Source organism: Temnothorax nylanderi, unplaced genomic scaffold, assembly GCF_030848795.1.
Source record: "Temnothorax nylanderi isolate EJ_2023f unplaced genomic scaffold, tnyl_v1.0 TNYL_tig0143_pilon, whole genome shotgun sequence".
NCBI lineage: Eukaryota > Metazoa > Arthropoda > Insecta > Hymenoptera > Formicidae > Temnothorax > Temnothorax nylanderi.
In genome coordinates this window covers 252,614-277,285 of record NW_027249205.1, presented here as the reverse complement: position 1 = coordinate 277,285, position 24,672 = coordinate 252,614, and the positions used below count along the sequence as shown (strand labels likewise).

At 38.6% G+C, this 24,672-nt stretch overlaps 4 protein-coding genes and 1 long non-coding RNA gene across 6 annotated transcripts in view; 3 read left to right on the top strand and 2 right to left on the bottom strand.

Moving 5' to 3' along the window:
• Positions 1–15,158, bottom strand: part of Dsd (attractin-like protein dsd) — a 33,153-nt gene extending 17,995 nt beyond the window's left edge. Inside the window, exon 1 of one of the 2 annotated variants that reach the window (XM_071714630.1) lies at positions 14,322–15,158. In XM_071714630.1, coding sequence (XP_071570731.1) covers positions 14,322–14,764 — 443 coding nt within the window. In that variant the 5' untranslated portion in view covers positions 14,765–15,158. The remainder of the gene's footprint in view (positions 1–14,321) is intronic. The other variant, XM_071714631.1, reaches the window with a different exon arrangement.
• LOC139777289 (uncharacterized) lies at positions 4,218–6,933 on the top strand. Its single transcript, XR_011719307.1, has 3 exons — positions 4,218–5,071; positions 5,556–5,732; positions 6,565–6,933. It is a non-coding gene; the product is annotated as an uncharacterized lncRNA (long non-coding RNA).
• Positions 15,159–16,460: 1,302 nt separating the features above from the next.
• Positions 16,461–17,226, top strand: Blp (mitochondrial import inner membrane translocase subunit Tim16). Its single transcript, XM_071714634.1, has one exon. The coding sequence runs from the start codon at positions 16,721–16,723 to the stop codon at positions 17,132–17,134; it is 414 nt and encodes a 137-aa protein (XP_071570735.1). The 5' UTR covers positions 16,461–16,720; the 3' UTR covers positions 17,135–17,226.
• Positions 17,227–17,464: 238 nt separating this feature from the next.
• On the bottom strand, positions 17,465–21,094 carry Exd2 (Exonuclease 3'-5' domain-containing 2). Its single transcript, XM_071714632.1, has 7 exons — positions 20,202–21,094; positions 19,480–19,621; positions 19,094–19,393; positions 18,884–19,008; positions 18,385–18,797; positions 17,849–18,219; positions 17,465–17,773 (listed from the first exon to the last, which is right to left on the bottom strand). Exons 1-7 carry the CDS (start codon positions 20,477–20,479, stop codon positions 17,573–17,575), a joined length of 1,830 nt encoding a protein of 609 aa, XP_071570733.1. The 5' UTR covers positions 20,480–21,094; the 3' UTR covers positions 17,465–17,572.
• Positions 21,095–21,532: 438 nt separating this feature from the next.
• Positions 21,533–24,672, top strand: LOC139777300 (uncharacterized). Its single transcript, XM_071714633.1, has 5 exons — positions 21,533–21,757; positions 21,828–21,979; positions 22,628–22,749; positions 22,854–23,599; positions 23,842–24,672. The coding sequence occupies exons 1-5, from the start codon at positions 21,663–21,665 to the stop codon at positions 24,245–24,247; spliced, it is 1,521 nt and encodes a 506-aa protein (XP_071570734.1). The 5' UTR covers positions 21,533–21,662; the 3' UTR covers positions 24,248–24,672.

The following is a 24,672-nucleotide window of genomic DNA, read 5'->3' as shown; positions in this document are numbered from 1 at the left end:
ACGAAAATATCCGCGTTTGAGATTAAGCACACGCGACTGCTAACTTAAAGCGCCGAATGGAAGACCGAGAGTCATCGTAAGTAACAACTGATTAATCATTGACAGACGGAGGTTATATAAACACCTTCAGAAACTGTACTGTTCTCCACAACGTAAAATAATTGGAGCAAACATATATTTGGTATTTAAAAAGATTAGCGTTTTCGATTAAATCTCCATGAAAAAAAAATATTCATAAAAAAAGTGAAAAGAAGAAAAGAGAAAATAGTCTTCTGATCTTAATTCATTTACATTAATACAATTGTATGAGATCTATACGATTACGATAGAATAATTATCTACGATAAGAATTATACAAGTGGATCTGAAGTGAGGATACTTCAGATTCTTGTCGAACATTAGTGATCAATCATTATCGGAGCGACACACGGGCGCATGAAATTCCGCGTCTTATTAAGAGCGCCTCGTAAACACCGCAATCAGAAACGGGCCCGCTCTCGCGAACGCATTTCTTTATGATGATTAATAAAACGGATGAATCATGTTCGGATGTCAAGTTCGACGACCGGCCGGTTTATTCTTTATTATTTGATGTCGAACAATACAAGCGGCACGAATTCGTTTTATAAAAGAAGTGAACGAGCGCGAGTGAATTCGTTTCTTTATATCTGTATATCAAATATTTGCTCTTCCTGATACAAAGAAAATTGCATGGCTTCAAAATCGATTTCAAAATCACTTCCCAGTTATATAAAATTTTGAATTATGTAAATACATAATCGCGCGGATAAGTATCTCTCTCTTTCCCTCTCCGTCAGTATCGATTAGTCTTCCGGAAAACGTGACTTTGTCATGATATTATAAATCAATGAGCAAGAACGGCAAGTTAATATAGAAAGCATAGTGCACTAGAAAGTTATTAATATCGGTGACATCAGTACGAGCATATTGCTCGACATCACGACGATTCCGGTTTAGCAGACGCATGAAATTTTGAACACTGATTATGCAACTCGGTCGAACAAAACGCGAAATGATGAAAATGTTAGTCAATTCGTTAGTCAATTATCGATGTTCAGAGATATCGATCCGCCGAATTAAGATAACGTGAAATGAAGACGATAATCACATTTAGGGCACAATTTCCAATCTGTCACGGTGGGAAGATTAAAATAAGGCGCAGCTAACCTGGAACGGGGACTCAAAATAATATGTTGCCATGAGACACACTTCAGATAATCTCTGTGAAAGTTCTCTCGAATCTCTGCTTACGTAACAGTATAGCTACGGAGATGTGACGATCGGAGAACAAGATCCAAGAGCATCAGGAGTAAAAGAAAATTAAAAAAGAAGACGAAGCAAGAAAAGAAAGTTTAAGGAGGGATCTCGTTACTTCAGTGAGAGAAGTACTTAGCGCGTACTGTAAAATGAAGTCGCTTCGTAATTTACAGAAAAAAAGCATAACTGGATTTCGATTCGAGACTTCGGAATCAAGGCAGGATAGAACGACGAAGTCACACAGTCGTTAAATTGCGTTCATTTGCATGTGATGCGCCGGAATGACTCGGAGAATTGATCAGAAATGTTCGAACGGAGAAGAAATTACTGGAGAAGAGGGTCTCTCTTAATAAAATAAAAAGAAAAAAATAGCAAGTCATTGGAAAGTACAAAGCAAAGCAACGAAAGATGCATATGTTGTGCATATCTGTCACGCAACGGGCCTCGCAAGCGATTAAATTTCATTTACCCATATTGAATTTCGTATATATACGGAAACAACGGTTTTGCTGAAGTATCTAATTTAGCTAGATACAGATCTGAAAATAATTTTGTTGCACTATCTTAAAATAATAATGTAGAACACTCAAGCTGTTTGCTAAAATGTCAAAATTTTTTACAGCATTGTCATCACACTTCAGCGACCTACTATAATTATTTTGAGATGGTGCAACAAAATTATTTTCAGATCTGTATCTAACTAAATTTTAATTTAGATCTCGTTTTAGATACTTCAGCAAAACCGTTCTTTCCGTGTAGACACGAGAAAAACATTAAGTTTTTCAAACTTTCTTATAATTCAGAATTCAGAAGGCGAGATTCGAATATGCGTGAAGAAAAATATTATAATGTAACTGCCTCACTCGTCTCTCGCTTCGTAACATCCTCCGTACGTAGAACGAAATGAGTGCACGCTCGTTTGAAGAGACCAAGAGAAAAGGTAACAAATGCAAGGGAAGGTGCAGCTGACAAGAACAGACCTAACGAGATGTCTCTCTTACGTAATTAAAATTTTTCTACCGGCGCGATAATGTTAAGTTTACTCCAAGTTTACTCCAAGTGTTGTAACATGATGAAGTAAAGCCATTATTTTGAGCTCGACTTTATTACAATCGTTTGTTTATCGTGTAATTTCAAAGGCCATTTTCTCACGCTCGCTTAACGTCTCGGACACCGCTCTAAATAAGGTTTTCTCGAACACACTTTTTCGATCATCTTGCATTTACATTGAAACAATCTTCGCAAATTCCGAAAAACGTATGGCAATTATTTAAAAAAATAGGTAACATTAAATATAATCATAACCGTTAGTATTTTAATATAATTCTTTTAATTTTAATTCCTTTAATTTTTCGACCTTTTTGTGATTATTTCAGTGTATGACATAGTAAGAAGCGAATTTAGTTTTACGATTGTGTAATAATGTCTTCCAATCTTTCTAAGAACTGGAACACGCTCCAGTAGAAAATAAAGGCAATGCTACGAATTTAATTTTATGAATGTATAATAATATTTTCCAATCTTTTCTGAGAACTGGAACACGCTTCAGCAGAAAATGGACGCAGCATCTCAAAATAAATTCATACGCGTTTAAATATGATATATATTCGCACAAAACCAACATATTACTTTAAATTCTACATAAAAACTTTAATCCCGTTTGCGCATACATTCAATTTCATTCGTTTCATTATAGCAGTAGCGTCACAGAATCATAACAAATTTACAGGATTTGTATTCTTTGCGGGAACTCTCACATTCAACATCCACAAAATTTCCATCAAAGGCTTAATTAGCAAGTTACTCATCACTTTTATCTTCCCCTTAATGGACCTTAAGTAGATCACTTTAGATCGCAGATTAAAAAGTTGCGCCACGCTGTGTAGAAGTTACGTAAATTTTCATGGGGAGACGCCATCGACTTGAAATTCTTTCGAGGGTATTCCCGCCGTGTCGTACCTACCCATTTTCATTTTCCGCGGCGAGTCTTGCGAAATTTTTGTCGCGAAAATCGCGAAGGCGGCACAAGCGCGTACCAGACGCCGGGACGTGTAGCTCATAAAAATCGCGAATTCTACCGGTTCTTTCGATCCGGTTTTTATTAGCATCTCTCTCTCTCTCTCTCCTCTCTCGGCCAGCTTCTCGTGGTGCGCGTAATTCAGACGCCGAACGAACAGGCGCCGGATAATAAAATGTCTCGCAAGAACCGCGTGAAAGATTTCCTTTTCGCTCTCGAATGAGCAAACCACTGCGGAAAAAAGGATAGCATTTTCTACTTAAGATTAGGATGTTCGTCGTCAGAAATTGAAACCGCAGCTCGTGCGATATCCTTCGTTGATTCTTCCGCGATTCTTAATATTATCCGCGAACGGGATGATCGGCATAACGTTCTTTTTCGCGTATCTCAGCATCGGAAACTGAACATGCCGAGATCAGATTTCGATTTCAATCCTCGCTTCGACACTCGCATCGAGCTGATTTATGCCGTATTGCACCCGCGAGCGAAATAAACGGCGTGGCGTGTAAAATTGAGAATTCCACGCAAAAGTGTCCCCTTCCCGAGAAGTAATAAAAGTTGCTCCGCGTCAACGGAATGTGCGGCTCATTTAATTGTCGCGTATATTGCGAGGCCGATATCGAGGTATTTCGATTTCTATAGCAATTCAAAAGCAACAGGATGCAATATTGACATCGCACGGTCACATCGCTGAAAAGCATATTCAGAATAACGCGATAATTATTTTGGAATTGTTAACATCCCATTTTCAGATTTTCCATAATATATGTAAATTTATACTTTACACGTATTAGTATTCCATTTTTACATATGTTAACATTCCATTTTCAGAATTTCGATTATAATTGTAACTCGAACATGACTTGGAATTTATGTTATAGATTATACATATATTGCGAAGACCGATAGTACATCTCAAAGTATTTGTCGCCTAGCAATTTGAGTAACAAACGTGTAGTAATATTGACGTCGTGGTCAAATCGCTGAAAAACAAATTCGGAACAGCAGTAATTATGCAGGTAACGTTAAAAAAAATATCCCATTTTCAGAGAATTTCAATTATATGTAACTTATATTTATATTGTACATATGTCAGCATTCCATCTTTTATATATTCTTTTATATCTTCAAAATTTTGATTATACATATATAAAGGGTACAGGAGAAAAACGATCAGTGTCTACCCGGAGTAATGTTGGACTCTGATGATTCTTCCCTACAACGAAGATGGTTTCTCCAGCACGGTACATCTCTTTCGGCCTTATTTCCAATTATAAACTGTTCTTGATCAAAACAGATAAGAATTATGAAAGTTCTTTGAAAATGCCACAAGATAGCATGATCAGATCAATTTCGACAAAAAGTTGACTTTAATCCTATTTTTCCCTCTGTACCTTTCATACAACTTATGGATATAACTTAGATATGAATCGCGTTATCTTGATCCATTGCGTTTTTTTACAGCAGATATCAAAGCAAGAAATAGAATCTTGGAAATACCTATAAGTATCATATTTTTCTGATATTTCCTCTTTTTCTTAAGAAGGCGATTATACGTCTTTTAGTGGGTCAGGGTAAATGTAAAAAATAATTTTATATAATGTTCAACAAACTAATCTCGTTTTTGTCTCTTTCATTAATGTTCATCAGAACTCGAGCCAGAGTCGGCAAACGACGCGAAAAGTGACATCGTTTGAAGGATTTCGCCGGCTTGCATTTGAACAACAAAAAAAAAGAAATAATCTCCCACTTAAACGGGGAGCACTTTGATTAACGGTGAGTCGGTTCGTTGCACGAACAAACGTAACGGACTTGTCGATAAACGTATTGACACACGCTTCAAATGCATCAATAAACGCATTGAAATGCAACTATGTAACTTTTCCGCGTGGGTCGGCTGCATTCTACGGGGAGGAAAAAAAGGGAATATGAGTGACACTGCTCGCGGCGATAATTAAATTTAGCAACGTCGCGGCTACGAGAATAACGAACCTGCGTTTCTCGATAGAAAAAGAATCGCCGTTCTATTTTTATGCCAATCCCCGCGAAAAAGATAATGTTTTTGTTTTAGCACGGAAATTTCCGCCGAAAAATGGATAAAAGATGAAAAATCTAAATGCGGAATTTATTGGACATGCCATATGAATTAAAGCAAATAACGGCAAATAAAGAAAAATTTTTAAATTTGAAAAATGTACGATAAAAAATAAAGACTAGCTTCTGTTATGTTTTATGTAACATGATTTGTTTTATTTTACAGTAACGATTTTTCAGCTGTAAGAGAGAGATACAGTTCCTCACTCAGCAGTATCTAAGAGAAAATTCTGAAATCTCACGCTACCTGTAGGGCTCGTTTCGGGGCTTGATCGATCTCATTATGGACGGACGTGGAGTATCCAGGACGGATCAGTGGACAAAAGGCTCGCATCAGGATCAGGTGAGAGAAGACTTTACGGCCGAGGTGACATTTAGAACGCTTTCCAATTTCGCCGGAGTCTATCCGCCTCGTCAGAGACGTAGTAACACACGGAGAGAATTTTATATTAAATTTTACTATGCTGCCGTACCAACTGCGGACCATCAAGACGCCACAAGTTTAAATGCTATGAACATAGCATTCAATGCTATAACTATAGCATTGAATGCTATAGTTATAGCATTCAATGCTATAGTTATAGCATTGAATGCTATGTTCATAGCATTTAAACTTGCTAGTTAAACTTGCTAGTTATAGTATAGTTATAGCATTGAATGCTATGTTCATAGCAGTTAAACTTGTGGCGTCTTGATGGTCCGCAGTTGGTACGGCAGCATAGTAAAATTTAATATAAAATTCTCTCCGTGCAGTTTTGCGAATATGACCATGAACGGCAAAATCGACAAAACCCGGAATCGCAAAACGCAATTAACCATTCACATCCAATGGACTCCAGCTCCATCAGGTTTTTACCGATCCGATATACGTGTCTATATTTTATGAATAAAACTTCGGATTCTGAAGAATCTGCTGTCTTCTAAACGAGACGGCCGACATGCGACTAGTTCTAAGATACGTCAATACGTTATGCAAGTTGAGACGTCACGTATGTCTCATCGTAGAATTTAATGACTCGGCACGTACAGTATAATCACCTGTACTTTCTCAACACATTCCTGTCATCTCCACAGACATCCGGTGCATTTCAACATTATCAATTCATGTAAATTTTCGAAAAAAAAAAACTCTGTTTGGACATGCATTATATTTCAAAGTATTTATTGCTTTACAGCGAACTGTGTCGGTGAGATGTTCTTTATAAATCGACTCGCTTTGTGTCTACCGATTATAGCGAGTAGAATGACATTGAACGAAAGTAAAAATGGTAAAATACATAGATAGTGCGAATGATAAATTTAAAATTAACATCACATGTGTTTATCATATTTTTACAAAGTGTTCGATTGCAATTATGTTACAATCCTCATCAAGATATATCTGTAGAACGTTACCTTTTTTCATGATAAATCGGAAAAACGTGCATTGTGTATTATAATGTAGGTACCGTTATCCATCTTTATATTGATTCAAACTTTACTTGTTTTATCTTTTTGAATCTATCTCACGCCTACACACACGCACACATAAAATATTTGATAACACTGTACTAATTTTATTTATCAAGATATCTTTTTTAGATAAGATATCTTAATCTCATGCAAACCTGTACAAAATATTAAACAGTTAAAAATAAAATCAATGTCAAGTTTATCTGTTCCTATAAAATAAAATATATCTTTGATAAATTTCAACAATCTACATACATTATTAGGTAATAATGCGTGTGTTATACTATTATATTAATTAACGGTATATACCTACAAGAGAAAACAGCGCAATAGAATAACTACTAGTTTTCTCAAATGTTAACGCATAGAGAAAAGATAAAAAACTGATCAACAAAAAAGCAATAATAATTTTTCATTTATATGCAATTATAAGTTATAATATATACTAATAAATTGATTTTTCGGGATAAACAGAATTTGCTTCTTCAATTAATTTCAAGCGGGCTTTAACAAAAAATGACAATTTAAAGTTTAGCAATAATAAATCAATATTGAAAATTGGAAATATAGTTGATATACAAGATATATCGCAAAAAACCAATTTTATCATGATTCTCTGCATTTATCCGTTATTAAGGATTCATATACATGTATTGGATTTAACAAATAGCCAATCAAAAATGGCCAACGGCGGAACAACGTTTAAATATTAACTCCAACGTCATCACTCTCTGCGTTTCGGTATGCAAACATGAATGATAGTTCCATGAGTCGTTATATAGGTATATTATTAAAGAAAAAGATTAAGCCGCGTGACAATCGTGTCGCGCATAACAGGACGAAACATGCAAAGCGTGACATATCAATTTCTTTCGAGGCGCTAATTTTGGAGCGAGGCACTTTATAAATGGAAGGTGCAGTAAGAAAAATTGAATATTCTTTGATTCGGCCAAGTCCTGCGATTTTCCTCGAAATCAACCTCCATCATACGCAATTTGCCACTTTTATTTTAAGCATTTTCTAGACTTAGTACTTTCCGAGATACTAATCGCGCTTGAAGCACGTCTAAGCCCGCTACATGCATCGCTACTATATTTGTACATAAGCCGTTGCACGTGCTCGGACAAGGCCCGTAGAGAAGATAGCGCATGAGTGGGTAGAGTTATGCATAATGTAACACGTGGTATGAAACAAAACGCCTCCTCCGCGATAACAAAATCGATGCACGGAGGATAAGACTGGAAATTGAGAGAGATAGAACAAGCAAACAAGCTGCAAGAGCAAGACTGCAAAATTCTATCTAACGACGAAAGTACGGAAAGACGAGAGACATTCGTAGCATCAACAACAAATAATCTTATTACAAAGAAAATTTATAATAAGATCTCGTCGCAGTCATAACGTTACTAGGTAAAAAGATATTCCTATATATTGTAGTATAGTAATGAAGATGGAAAATGAATTTAATAATGTAATAAGAAGTAACAACGAACGGCATGCAATATACAAGTGTATTCATTAGTTGATAGAATTTTTTAATGACTAATGAAGATGTGCGATTATACCTACGTATGAAAAAGAAAGTAAAAGAGGCACAAATAGTTTGAACACATATAGGCCCACCATATTCTGAACGCAGTTTTATCGATAAATGCGCATTTATTTCTGAGCTACTATAGTATGTGTAACATGAACTATATAGCATCTGAGAAATAAATGCCCGCATTTTTATTGATAAAAGTGCGTTTAGAATACGGGCCATAGAAACGTACTTTTATCAATTTCCTATTTATCGCAGTAAAATTCAATAAATAGTAATATTTGCGTTTTCATAAAAATCGAAAATTATATTTGTCGAAAATTTTATAAATGTGTCACTTAAAATTGGAGTGTATTCCTTTCGTCGACTAAAAAGTTTCGATGTTATTTCAGGTAGTTTAAAAAAAGAAATGGGACAACGTGTCAAAGTCGGCAAAATCCGACAGAAAGATTCTGCATATCTTACAAGAATTCGTCTTGAAAAGTAAAAAATTTGAAACTGGCTTTGATATTCTATGCACGTCGCCAAATTTCCGTATTTCGCGTACGGCTGAAAACGCGGCTGCCAGGCGAGGTGAGAATCGAGAAGAGACACGAAATTAATGTTCGACGATTCAAAGCGGGTTAAAACGATTCGGGCCACCGTTCGTTCGCGGCGGGTATGCATGACTCTAATTAAATTCGCAGCGTAATGCGATATTACTAATGAATAATTTCGCGATATTATCGTGTCGGTACACGACCACGACATAGTTATTTCGAAAATCACAAGCGAGATGGAAGAGTTTTAGGATTACACGATATACGTTTCGCGGAAGGTTAACTGCATGTAATAGAGATAGGAAGTTTGTTTGTTAACATGTTCGTCGACGATAGCTAGCACCGAGCGTGTATTGCTTGAAAACTGACTTTTTATTTTTTTGTTTTCACATTGTAAACGTAAAGTTATAAAACAAAATCGCGGCAATTCGCGATAAATATAGATTTGTCGAAGGAATTTTCGAAAGACGAGATATCCCGATATCTTCCCTTTAAATTACCAAATGAGATGGAATCCCTCCGAAGAGATATATTGATTCGAAGATAATTTGCAATAATTATCTTAATAGCTTCTAAGTCATTGACGCGATGCTGTGAAACGAACGACGCCGCTCGTGTGCTCATCGCGCCGAAAGGAAATCAAATTAAGCGTAATCACCGAATATAATTTACAGTCTGTGCGACGGAATTGTAAAGGTCGAGGCGTGACGGAAAATCACCGTGTAATTATTATCGCGTAGCTTTTATCGGACAATTAATCCACGAATAGTTGCGCACTGCGAGCGCTGCGCTCGAATAAAAGAATCAATTTTTCTCACGAAGCAATTATAGAAATTATCGTAAATCACTACGTCTATCATTATATGTACAATCTCAATCCTTTAGAATGTACTGAGAATATATAGAATCCCAGATCAATCGTGCTTCTTTTGTTTGCACATTCGTTTATCGATCTGTGGTCTATAATTGGTGGGTATAATTGGGCGTTCGAAGTTACACGTTAATTATACAATTCGCCATTTTTATTCGAAGCTAAACTGTTTTCCCGCGACGTTATAACAGTGGTAACGAGTTAATACTACACGTTTGGAAAAACCGCATATTCATTGTAAATATTATATGTAAATGTTATACTTATTATCTCGAATTAAATCGTCTGTAAAATGCGAGTTTTATTTGTAATTAATTGATCGGGATTCTCTGTCAGGGATTTATACTTTTGAACTTTTCAACTTAAAAGAAGATGGGAAAAGAACACTCCAATTGCAATCGTTTCTAAAACACCCTAATTTATAACATTCTTTCGCGCGTTTTTAAGACTATATAGTTATAGCCACATAAATAACCGGCGGATATTAATGCGGTTCGTTTGTCTGAAGTCACCCGCGTGGCGATTCGATCTTCCGGATTTTTTTACTGTCGCCAAAAACTTTAACGTGCGGCGATATCGAAATTATATTGTATAAAGCGTTTACATAAAGCGAAATAAAAGAAGATGACGATACCTTGCGATCCTACTCTCACGTTCGCGACGTCTATTAATCATTGTCACCGACACCGCGACGCTCCGAACTGACATTAAGCTTCTCGCAGACGGGCAGAAAATCTCACGCGAAAGTCCGACACCGTCTTATTCGCGTGCAAGTGACTGCGCGGTTCTCTTCAACGAGAACTTTCCCGGTAAATATCGCGAAACTCGAAAGTCGATATTCACCTAACCGACAAACCGGTGAGAGGACCAGAGGATTCGTCTTATCCGTAGTTTGGAGTAGAACTCCTGCCGCAATTTTCGCGACACATATGAGACGAAACCTGGTATTGAAGTCAGAATCTATAAATATTTCGACTTATAGCGACGTATAAAAAAAAAGAAAAGAAAACAAGATGATGATATCTCGAGTCGTCGCTTCTAAAGTCTAAATAATCCGAGATGTTTCTGTTTAAGTATTAAGCAATTAAAGTTTCAGCGTTTTATTCATATATAAGCTAATTCGTGGCTATTTATAGTAATCTTGGAAATTGAAAGATTCTTTTTATTCAACATGGGCTCGTGGGGTTATTATTCAACGTGTTATTAAATAACATTACAAACGCTAAAAGATATGACCAAATTCAATCTTTAGCATTTCTGCCCTTAGTTTTCTTTTTTCCCTTTTTTCTCTTTTTTTATTGTGGCCTTGCTAGCTTAATATTAAGGTAGCAGCGCCAGTTTTTTTTTCCCCCGAAATGACGGGATAAAAAATTACTATTAATAGTACAAATTAGTACAAAGTGGATTAGTACTAGATAACCTGATAGGTCCAGTTTGATTTTGTTGATTTCGTCCTGCTGGCTTAATAAAGGTGAAAATATGTCCAGAAATCGGATATCGCGAGGCATGCGAGCACTCAAAATAAATATTCGAGACTGGACTGTCGACGGAACATTCGTGTGATTCGTTGAATCATCCTTATAAGTATCAGATAAAGATCTAAGAGGAGGGCTGAGAAATAATTACGGAATGAATCCGCCTGATATCTGCATATTCCCGACGCGATGTGGAATATTCATTACATATCTAAGAATATCCACGAATATATTCGCAGGATACCTCCGATCGCTCCGAGTACGCTCACGATACGAATACCGTGACGATCGGGCGAAATGTACGAATGTACCTTTGACATTTTCCACGAGGAACTCCGACCGAGCATTCGGCGACTACTCTGAAACGGAAGCCGAGGCGCGTCGATCACGTAAGTGTAAAATTTACCCAATGTGCAGAATGGAAATATTTTACCTGCAGATTTCTATATGTCAATTTCTCATAATTATACGGCGCGGAAGCGCTTCGAATGTAAATATGACCGAAACGTCTATCTTAAACGCGTTTAAAGAGAACGAGCGTCAATTTCAAGGCAGGGATTCCCATATTGAATCGACGCGCCTGTTAAGGTTGTAAATTTTGCTGGAGCGCGAACTCGACTGAACGCTGGATCGCGCTATCAATTTAGGAATAAAGTGAAACGATATATCTTTCGCATATTACGAGAGAGACGAGTGATTCTTCCTTCTCGTCCCGCGTTTTTTCGCGATAATATTGGCACTGGTATTTCTGATTGATACACACTGTTAAATTCGCAGTGTCGAATTATACTTAATTTGAGTCATTTTTAACCATTTCTATAGGTCACCACTGCTCCTATTCAATATGTCGTTAATTTAATTAAACCAATGAAGTTAAAATAATACTGATTATTAGCATCAAAGTTAAATCGATAACTATTTAAACTGAGGAAAGAGGATTTTAAATGTTCCAACGGAAGCTGTGTGTTTCAAATCCGACAAAGAATCGGCGCGCAGTTTACTATGTTGAAAATATCTGTACATATAAATATACATATAATAGAAATATTATTATCATTATTAAATTCGTAGTGTCAAATTATACTCAATTTGAGTCATTTTTAACTATTCTTAGCTGTAGGTCGCCACTGCTCCTACTCAATACGTCGTTAATTTAACTAAACCAATACAGTTAAAAAAATAATACTATTTTAAGTTAAAATAATAAATTTCAACACACAAGGTAGTTAAAAATATCCAAATGCTATTTAACTCCAGGTATCGGTTTAAATTTTATCTTTTAACAGTGTAGGCTACCAAGATCCAACTCTGAGACTAGAAATGGCATTCTCTTCTGAATTGATTGTATGTCATAACGGTCTTGTTACTTTAAATATTAACACTGCGCGGACACCGTGTTTTTGGAGCACTCACCCGGACGCCCTGGGACTTTTCAAGTCCAAAAGAGTCTTTGAAAGGGTTTCTGTGTTACACAAAAATCTATAAAAATTCATGTATCATCTTTGAGATTTCAGAAAGTGATTTCTATACTTACGTAGGTTGGAACTGTTGCAACTTTTTTTTCCCCCGTTCCCCTGGGAATCATGAATAAAAAATCGTGTGCTTCAAAAGGCCCACGGTGTCCGCGCAGTGTTAAAATAATACTACTTTGCGTTAAAAAATAATAAATCTCGACACACGCGGTAGTTAAAAATTAACAAAATATTATCTAACTCAAGGTACTGATTTAAATTTCATCCTTTAACAGTGCATCCAAATCGAACGATCCCCGAACGATAAGCGGGTCGTGCCCTTTCGTACGCAAGCGTGCGGGATATTTTTGTTTTCCGAGTATCGGGCAAAGTTTCACGACCGGTCACGACGCGGCGTAATCGGCATCCTTGACAGAGAGCACTTTCCCCGACGCGTCGTCGGGGCAGCGAGAGCTCAACGCCGGCGACGATCAAATCGATCGGTCTGTCGGTCGGTCGGCCGGCCAACACGGGAATCTAATCTCAGATCCTCCTACGAAGAGGCTGTCGGACCTGCCTCTCGGCGGCGTTCGGTCAGTGTCACCGACGATCTGCTCCGGTATAATTCGACGAGTACCTTCTATCTGATCAATTAGAGAGAAAAACGTCATTTACGGTCCAGACTGAATCTTACAATTAGTAGCCTAATAATAATAATATTGTGTGAATTATATATGTATATACTTTTCCCAAACTCAGTAAACTGCGCGCCGATTTTTTGTCGGCCTTTGAAAAACAGCTCCTAGCTGGAACAGTAAATCCACATACTTAAATCGCTAATCGATTTAAATTTTGATGCTAATAAGCATCCTTATTAAATCACTGTAAAGAAAAAAAGGGGAAAAAACCGCTGCTTTCTCCTCGTAACAGTCCAAACAAACAAAAACAATAACAAGTAGTCGTTCGACTAGTCGAATAGAAATTCGATTGAACTTGAAGCGGGAGAGACGAGCGAGAGAAAGAAGCTCGGAAGGCGGTCGAGCGGCGTGGCCAGCGGGAGGCCGGGAGCGAGTTTTTGAGTTCTCTCGTGAAGAGAGGGCGACCGAAAGCAAGTACGCACGTATGCAGGCGTTTATTTACGTCGGTCGCGCGCGAGGGGGGCGGACGGGACCCTCCGTCGCGTCGCCCGCTCATCCGGAACGCGCGATCGAAGCCGATGAGGACGACCTAGAAAGCGGCGGCATCCCGTTGCACTTGACACGACGCGACGCGACGCGACGACGCCGTGCGTGTGCGTACACTGCGTACGTCCGCGCGAGAAATATACAAGAGCTCTCGCACGAGTATCGAGTTTCGAGTATATCTCCCGTATGCACGCGTGCTTTTCGGAACACTCTCCGGGAGGACGATACGCGCGCGTTGCGTTGCTCCGTTTCGCGCTCCAAGGAGCGCGGCGCGTCGCTAGACCGAACGGAGCGTAATTAAAAGAAAAATAGAAGAGGGGAAAAATAGAAGGATGAAAAGGGAGTAAAGAAGGGTGTTTCGGGGAACCCCGGCGCGGCGGTTCCCCGAATTGACGGCCGTGACGGACGAACGTGTCTTACCTGACCTTCCCGCCGCAGAATTGACAGAGCGCGCCCTGCCAGCCCTCGCGGCACACGCAGGTGCCGTTGACACAGTCGCCGTTTTCACAGGTGTTGGGGTCGCAGCCCGCGTCCAGCGTCGGCGACGACGAGGAGGCGGAGGTGGCGGCGCTTACGTGGACCACCCAGCAGACGAGCGCCGCCCACAGTAGGAACGGCGCCCACGGCACGGCCGTCGCGGTCGCGTTGCCGCCGCTGCCATGGCCGCACCGACACCGCCACCGCCGATCGCGATCCTGACCGCGCCATGCGGCGCCGCTGCCGCTGCCGCCGTCGCCGCCACCGCCGCCGCCGCCGTCGTCGCCGCCGTCACTGTCGCCGTCGCTGTCGTTACCGTTGCGACGACGTTTCCGACGGTACTTGGACTTATATAGAAACAAAAACATCTGCACGATCTCTGCCATTTTGGTAGGCTTCCATGTCAGGGACAATGGCCGACGGCGACGCGCCGACGAGGGACGCGAATACGGGACGACGACGACGAAGTACCGACGGGCAAGAGACACCGGGACCAAGGCTTGTCCCTCGTCCCGTACTTGTTCTCGCGCGACTCGAGACTCGAGACTCGACTCGGGTCGGTTCGGCTCGGCTCGGTTCGACTCGACTCGACTCGCCCTACGGCGAACTCGCGCGACGGCGACTCGCTACCACTCGCTATCGCTACTGCTCGCGCCGCGCTGCTCCGTTGCACGCCGTGGTCGCCGTGCTTGCCTACGCGCCGCACCGCGCACCGCACATCGCGACTACACGTACACGCTGCTCGAGAATCGAGGGGGAGCGCGGCGCGCGGCCACCGCCGCGCCACGCTGCACCACGCGGTGCGCGCTACACTTTCTCGACGGGTCGACGGAACTTTCCTTTCTCGGGAGGGACCGCCACCGTCCGACTTGCCATTTCGCGCGAACACGAGGAACAACATATTATTCACGATCCGAAATTATTTAATATATTAAATTCATTAACATATGTAATTTATTAACACAGAATAAACGAACAGAGGAATAGCGCTAAGGAACAGTGATGAAATTTTATTCTATTTCTGTATGCCATATGCACAATGAATATGTTAATATTAAACTGTTCCCCATTCTCTGTTCCCTGTTCCCTATTCCTTTCGATCTTAAATGTAAGAATTATGAATACCGCCTACGATTTATTTTTTATTGATATCCTGCTATATATTTTCTGTACTTGAAGTGAGAATAAATATAATTGTTATCTCACTCATTAAAATTAGCGGTTAATATAGTTAACGGAAAAAAATTGTATATATACAGGATGGCTCATTTTAATTTATCCACTCAAGTATCTCAAAACCTAGGTAAGTTTTAGAAGAAACTTTTTAAACAAAAATTGTTTGGTTCTGAGGGGGAAAAAAGATAGGAATATTATATTATTAGTTAGATCTTGGAGGGCGTCATTCCATAACATTTTTGTTCAAAAAGTTTCCTTCTAAAAATGAGCCACCGGAGGCCTGTATAATTATATATAAAATATGTCCATATGTTTTCATTCTCTTGTATAATCTCTGTTCAAATTATTTATAAAGAAAATAATAAGAATTAAAAGATAATTAGAAAAATAACTTTTATATTCTTTTACAAACAGTAAACTTAATTGCAGCGATTAAATTATACGATATTCTATATAAATATTATATATATAAAATCTTAAAATTAACTATTTAATAATTTAATAAAACATATGTTAAAAATAAATAGAAAATAATTTATAAGAGAATTTTCATGATTGTACCACGGCAATATCCACTTATATCCTTTAATTGCAGAGTTATATGCAAATAAGAAAATTTGAGCGATAGACTTGAATAATGCATGTGAAAAAAATGAAGACCGCAGACGAAATAAATAGATAAAATCAGAATAAAATTTACTGTAATTTTATTATAAAGAAGTTAAACTTAAAGAAGAACAATATTGTATATTTGACGAAAGCTAATACAAGTTATGGAAGACTCTGAATAAGTCACGGAAGCAGAGAGTGATCCCTGATGTTCGTTCATCCCACCCGACCCACCCACCCGCAGGTTCCACAAGCGAATTCACGGAATTCACTCCACTTGCGACTTGCGACATGTTTCGTAAAGCGCCGGCGCCGCCGGCCGTCGAGCGCCATGCGTAGCGGCTAGGTTAGGTTCCTCATGGTATGCGAGACGTCGTGTTGCTAAATGCGCGGACAAAGATACAGATTTACGCCGGCGAACGTAAGGGACCTTCTGGAGCAGTGACCGATCAGACACGAGAAGAAAATAATCCGTAATCCATCAGCGTGACATCGTGACAGCCGTCCGCGCAGTTGGCGCGACGAGGTGCCGAACGGTGCCGCGGTGAGGTTAGGCCATGGCGAAGTACCTGATACAGATCATCGTGATGGGCACGCAGGTCGTCGGCAAGGCGTTCGCGCGCGCGTTGCGCCAGGAGATCGCGGCGAGCCAGGAGGCGGCGCGGCGGGCGGGCGGCGGCAGGCAAGGAGCGCAACACGTCGCCGCCAACACCAGGACCGGTCTCACCCTGGAGGAGGCCCTTCGCATCCTGAACGCGGAGCGTACAGATCAGACGGATCTGATCGAGCGAAATTACAAGTACCTCATGGAGGCTAATGACAGGGTGAAGGGCGGCTCGTTCTACCTGCAGTCCAAGATCGTTCGTGCCAAGGAACGCATCGACGAGGAGCTGAAAAATCAGAAAGGAACGACACCACCGACGCCGCAGGAAGGCTCGACGAGCAGTCAGGAAGCTTCCAAGCAGCCATGAGATTCGCCCCTAGTCTAAATTTACCTACTCTAATTCTAGACAACTGTACATAACGTCATAATAAATACTAGATTCTGATATCGATTATAGAATGGTTTCAAAGTATAGCATTTTTTTGTCCAATATACATAAAAACTTGTAAATATGTAATATGATCTATGAGAACATCGAGTTTAAAATGTATATTTTGAGCATACAATGTTGACTTTTGTGAGAATAGAATAGTTTACATATATTTAGGAATATACTGTTGCATCATTGCATACTGTTGGGTTTTTATACTGTTGCATCATTCTATATTGAGTACGACGGTAAATAAAAGTAGAAATATTCATATATATGTATATATATTCAGGAGATATATTGGTTCATATAACAGTCTTTCGAAGTTCTCGCTCTTATACGAGACTTTTCAGTTATAATATTCAAATTCTAGCGCTACTGTTTTAATCCAGCTGCCTTCGCATCGTCCTCATCAATTCTATTTTGTGCTTGGCGTATAATCAATCGCTCTTGATTGTGGCGTACAGACCATAAACTTGGCAGATGCTTCGGTTTCATCGTGAAGAGAAAATGTTCTCTCCACATACGTTCCAACTCGATGAGTCCACTTTCTTGCTTTTGAAAGAATTGCACAACCTGTCGAATAAAGATCGAAAAACAAAGTAGTACAAAGATTTCACAGATTTGTCTTAATGCTTTCAAAACGAGTACCTTTAAGCCATGCGGCTGATACTTGTTAGGTATCGGTTTCTGGATCAGTGCATTCTTCAGCTGCTCGGTCAGGGCATTGAGCAGATCCGGCGTAATTTTCTGCTGTCCCGTATGTTCCAGTATGTAATTTTCATACTCTTCGCGTTGCCGCTGAGGCATCGTGAATTTTTCCCTCAACGCTTTGACAGCCGAATGCAACTTTCGACGGTTTTGCAAGTAGTTGTCTCGTACGTGTGTTATCGGCCCAATTAGTGGTGCGTCACACATGTCTGCTAACTTTCTTCTGAGCTGCAGATCATGGTTATTGCTAATTTCGTGACAGGCAGGACATAATAGTAATACATCATGTGATTGATGTGCCTTCATTACCACTGAAAAGAATAAACACATTTCAGATTATAAATGTAGACATGGAGAGAACTATATTCTTATACATGTATTATCTTGGAATGTTGTAATTCGTTAATCAATGCAAGTATTATACTTTTGCTATGTTTATTACATGAATAAATTTTTTTTATTATAAAAATGCTTACGTGGAAAGTACTTCCGATATTCTCGCGGCACAACATTTTTCCTAATAAATTTCTCAGTGCATCCACAGACTACACATTGATTAAGTTTCACCTGTGTATAATATTGTCCAACCTCTCCCAATGCTCGGCCGGATGGCTCGAAGTTTAACCTCACTGTATATGGATCTGTCTCCACAAGTTTTCCTAAATTTTTCGTAATATACCACTCCGCCTTCTTGCGATCGCATGTACACAATATATCTCCATCAGGCGCTTGTAAATAACAATTATGATATAACGGCTTGATTCTAGTAGGTATCGCATTTTTACGATCGTTAATAGTGTTTTTATCTACTACTACTGATTTACTCTTGGCATTTAAAACATTATTACTAGTAATACTGTCTGCACTTGGTGATCGCTGAACCTTGAACCTTAAACAGACACATATTTATGTGTACATTTTTCTCTTACATACATATATGTGAAATTCTAAACTGTAATTTATAAATTTTTATACCTCGTATCGACTGTTTTAGCAGGTACACCATGAATCCGCACATTTATATCGCTACTAAATATATTATATAAGTAAATTCCTACTCTCTGCCATAATGAATATTTTTCTTTTTCTTTTTGCCTTATCTGCAAATAAAATCCAGATATTGAGAAGCGTAACTTAAAATTATTTACAATTCGCGTATAAAAGGGACATACAAAAATTTCTTACCTTATGATAAATGATAACAGATGCAAGCGCATCACAAGCAGCATACGCAACTTGTTTGTCGGTTAAGGTGCTAGCATCCCAGTCACCACATCTGATTTCTATCATTTTGTCCATCTCAATGTTAAGATATTCTAAACTCATGGCAGCTAAGCTTTTCCGGCTCGGTAGATCGAGACTTTCAGCTAAGGTTCTTAAATCAAGAGTTCCATTAACTCTACATCCATAATCCTTTACAATTTTCTGTCCGTCTTCGAATGAAGAGATCCCCACTTTAAGAATGTGCTTACTAGCTAATAATTCCTAGAACGCATAAATGTAACGTCATTAAAATTCAATATTATTGCACAGTTGCGGATAATCTGATTATGAACTATTTGAAACGTTACCTTAAGTTTAAGCGGAATGTATCCAATCTTTCCGATGCGAAACAAAGCAACTACTCCATTGAAAGTAGCCAGTTGTAACAGAGAGACGGGTCCCTCTTTGACCCATTCGCAATCAAAACCCAAAACGCCATCAGACAGATCACTATCAAAGAAGCATATAGAACAAATTAATAACTTTATTGAATAAGAAATCACAAATAACGTTCCTACTTCTTCTAGAAAATATATTTCATAAAGCAGATTTGAGAAACAATCAACGTATAGAAGCAGAGCGAGTGTAAATTTCTGTTGCAAGGGGAAACTGAGAAAGAAATTTATCTTATCCCTTCTAATCAATTGTAACAAGATTTATTTTATTGCGGGAAGAAAATTCCTTTATAAGATAGGTAATTAAGACATAGATTAAGGCATATTTTCTTTCATATTATAACGATCGCTAATTTTGCCAGCCACTGTAATAGGTATTAGGAGAATCCCAAGGACACTTTATACATCGTCTTTCAAATACAATGATAATCGCCTTGGTATTCGGTATGTAGTCCCTCCAGAGAAAAAAATGTAAACAGTAATTGTGAAAACGGTCGTTTCCATCACGGGGAAAGTCACAAGAGACGACAATGTATGTCCGTTATTGTGATGCCTCAGGGTTCATAAGATGTTGACGTGCTACTGTTATAAACACTTAAAACCCGGTAATAACGATAAAATTTCGCTGCGCTTACCAACGAATACGCTGTATGGCGTAATCGCATTTTTCCGGAGAGTCCGCCAGAATAATCTTGTCTAATACAATTTTAATCTCCTTGTCGTTAGCATCCTCATTATTATTATCATCGGTATCTTGCTTATCGCGCTTGGCCTTATTGCTGCCATCCCGATTTTTTATATTCTTATACAGATTCTTGACGCTGCGAAGCACGTTGTCGCGATACTTCGACGCCAGAAAAACAAGCCCCACGGTCACGCAAACGAGAAACATGTTGTTACGTGCGGGAACCATTAATCCAAGGAGGGGGGGGGGGGGGGAGGAACGCTTTGGAGACGCGCAAAAAATTCGATTAAAAAAATCAACGTTATATATATACACAATTCCTTCGTTACACGATATACATATATAGATATATACACGCGCGCGCGAGTTACTCCAGTTTCGCGTTATACAATTCTCAAATAAATGTCGATCGCTCGGACGAGCGATCGAACTATATCCGCACCGATTGTAACGATTTTTCAGGCAACTCGCGGCACTCGGCAGAATTGATCGCGATCACAGTGATAAACTCTCTCTCTCTCTCTCTCTCTCTCTTTCTCTCAGATTCGTCTCGAAGGCATTTATATAAAATTAACGTAACCGGGCAAGAAGCGCGGAATCATTCGACTAGCTAGATAAATCTACGATTATCTGAAGTCGCGGTCGCTCCTGCTCGAAACTGCTCCGTATAAAACAATCATCTCGGTGACCAGCTCCGATCCCATTGAAATGTTCGACGCGAACGAGGTTCAAGGGACCCCGTAGCTAAAAGAATGACCGGCGCACGCGGCTACGGGTATCACGCACGACTAACCGCCTCCCGCTCGGCTACGTTTATCTACCCGGTAGGATTCTGCTGGTGCGATATCACGAATCACCGGTATTGTTCATATGTGTGGTGGTACGATGACTTCTTTCGATTTCTCCCTTTCTCTCTTTCTCTCGATTCTAGAGGATCGATTTCTGCAATCGAGAATAATCGTAAGTTCGCATCCGCGGTGGGAAAAGTGTCAGAATTTTTCAAATTATATTAATCAGAATTTCTATAAAAACTTTCTCAGAATGTATTCAGAATTTTTCAGATTTTTTAAATATAAATTGAAAGATTTTCTAGAAAAACTCTGACAAAATAATAATAAAATATTTTACATTTTTCCCGCTAATTAGCACATTAGGCTGCGCGTCTGTTTCACTTCGAGTGCAACTAGGTGCAGATGCGAGGAAGAGATCTCCGCGATTTCCCGCGTTGCGCTCTGTATTTCCGGCTGATATTCTCGTACGGTTTCCAATCTACGTTGCTCGTGAACCTTGTTTCCGCGCGTCAACGTCAATTTCGGCGCTACTCCAATTTCGCTTTTAGGTTATGAGCAGTATTTGTATATGATCCCGAAGGTAAAGAGATAACTTCCGTGAGATCCTCTTCCGTGGGATAATGATAACCTGCGTGATCAAAAGCTGTACCTCCACTGAACGTACGAGGATAGACGGCAACTCGATCACGTTCTTCCCCTTTCCGGAGGACGATCTGTGAGTGATTCCTCTACCATTGACGATCAACGCAATTGGCAACCGCTAATGTTTCTCTGTTGAATATTAGGAGAAAGAATCAGTGGCTTCGTAACTGCGACTTAGCGTCCAGTAACAAGGAACCGTTGCACATTTGCGAGCTTCACTTTGAGAAGGTCCACTTCACCGCGTCCAGAGATTTGAAGCCTAGCGCCGTTCCCACTCTGTTCGGTAGAATAAAAGGTTTGTGAGCCTAGCTCGAACGTATACATCTCTCTCTATGAAAATATTAATGATTATTACCCTGGTGGAAAAATCTCAGAATTTTTCATATTATTAATCAGAATTTTTATAAAAATTTTCTCAGAATGTTCAGATTTTTTCAGATTTCTCATACAAATTGGAACGTTTTTCAGAAAAACTCAGACAAAATAAGAATAAAATATTTTTTTGCCAATATTTGCGGAAATCTGAAATATGAGAAAATCTGTGCAATTTATCAGAAATTTTTATATATACGGATACTGAAATATTCCAAAAATCTTCATCCAATTATTTCTGAAAGTATCTGAGAAAGTATATATATTTTTCAGAATTTTTCATAAGTCCCAATTCTTATAAAATAACTGAAAAAATAAAAAAAATTTTTTACCAGAGTATTCAGACGTTTAACAATCATATACATTTTTCTCTATTAGTTTTCCAAGTAATGATTTAACAGTAAAAATACTTGTAATGGTTTATAGACCTAGCTTACAATTATTTCAAAGCTATATTTCAAACTTTCTATTTCGAAAAGGAAAGCAAACAAAGCTTTCTTTATTCTTATAATAAGATTTTTATAATTTATTGTATAGCCTCATAATAATATATATATGTATCTCTTTGCAGAGACACCGAAAGAACAGAAAGCAGAGAATATATCACAGACAACACCACCAAAACAGAGAAAGTTAGATGAACATTCGCATGCTTTAGTGACACCACCGCAGAGTCCATCCATGCAGGATAATGTAAGCTTATTTTTTACTTTTAACGACACTAATATATATTTATATATAACGTTAATAAGTCATTGATATGTATTTACATTCATGTTCCTCTTGTTATATTGCAGACTGAGGATTTATTTGGCGGAAATAAAGCAGATATGTCAATAGATCATGTAATAGCTATAAATGGTTCTGCCAAATCGACATCCATAACACAGAATTCTAGTGTAAAAACATATCGTTTGATAATACAGATTGATAAAATACGAAGTAAACCAGGCCCGAAGTGTAAAAAGATACCGCCTTCGAGCAAATTTGATAATGACACGACGAAAGAGACAAAGGTGAGTGAAAGCAGAACGGGGAGGAAACTTCGGCCGTTACAGATTAGACAGCCCTGTGCTATGGGTAGTTGCAAGCTGAAAAGATGCCTATATAAATCAGCACTAGCATTTCAATGTGATGTGTGTGGTAAATGCTACTCAACCAAGAAAGAGGATGCCAAGAGCTACTCTTGCACTAAGTGTTCCGCGACTTTCCCTAATCCGCAGTCATTATATTTACACATCAGAAAACATTTTATGTGCGATATCTGCCTAACAGAATGTAGCTCTCAAATGGCGTATGACAAACATATAAGATTGCACGTCAGTACCGATCCGAAATGTCCGTACAAATGTCACCAGTGTCTTAAGACATTTGAGGTGAAAGATGGTGTTAAGCAGCATTGCCTACTAGAGCATCCTAAAATTAGTTTACAAAACACTGTCCTTCAGGTTACTCCACCTTCTGTAACTGCAATAGTCCCTCAAAAAAGTGATTATTTCTGTATCAACTGCAATATTAGTTTCACAAGCGATCAAGCTTACAGGTGAGCTTATATTTTCACAGAAAGAATATAATTGGTCTTTAAGAAAATTTTGTTGTAAATGTTATGTATATATATAAAGCATAATTATATAAGCATGCAAAATGTGCTTATATAGTACAAAGTAAATAATAATTATTTAATAAATAACAGTCTAATAATAAATAACACTTAAGATTTTATTTTACGAAATATTTATGTATTACATATGTGTTTCTTTATACATTTTTGTGCTAATATTACAGGAATCACATAAGTTCTCATGGAAAGAAAGAGGGCTTTACATGTAACATTGCAAGCGAGGGTAACAACATAATACCTGTACCAAATCCTTTAACCGGGAGTCAAATAGGTTTTCTTCAAGCGGTGAAGTTTAGTTGTCGAGTGTGCTCTAAAGAATTTGACAACGTTGGGGAAGTTGACTTGCACACAAGGACTCACTTGGAGGTACCTGAGGAAGATCTCAAATGTAATATATGTAAGAAGCTTTTCAAGAGCAGCGCGGCGTTCCAGGAACATTTAAAACATCACTTGTCGCTCGCACATCCCTGCCCAATTTGCTCGAAAGCCTTTATCAATAAAACTACTTTAAACATACACTTAAAGACGCATCCTGTGTCGTCAAAGACGCATCCTGTGTCGTCGCAGTAATACGATTTCATGTTGACACTTCATCATGGATATTTTTCGTAAACGTATTCTTGACAAGGCTATTACATATAAAATACAATGTTTGAAGAACTATTTTTGTTTAAAGAACTATGTTTAAAAAGTAATGTTCTATTATCAAGGATTATTATCAACGACTATTATCAACCAGTGTGTCACTTATGTGTGATACTTACATCGAACTTTAGTAGTCATGCAACATTACGAAAATTTAAACATTTAATGTTTGCTCGTTAATATTAAATCAATAATTAAATGCAAACAGGATTCTTCATGTTAAAATCATTTTTATTAACTGATATACAACATCGCCTATTTTAAAATAATAATTGGCATGTGTGAATAAGTTTTAAGAAATTTAGTTTTATGTAGATTATGTATGCAGTGAATAAATTTCCTTGATAGAA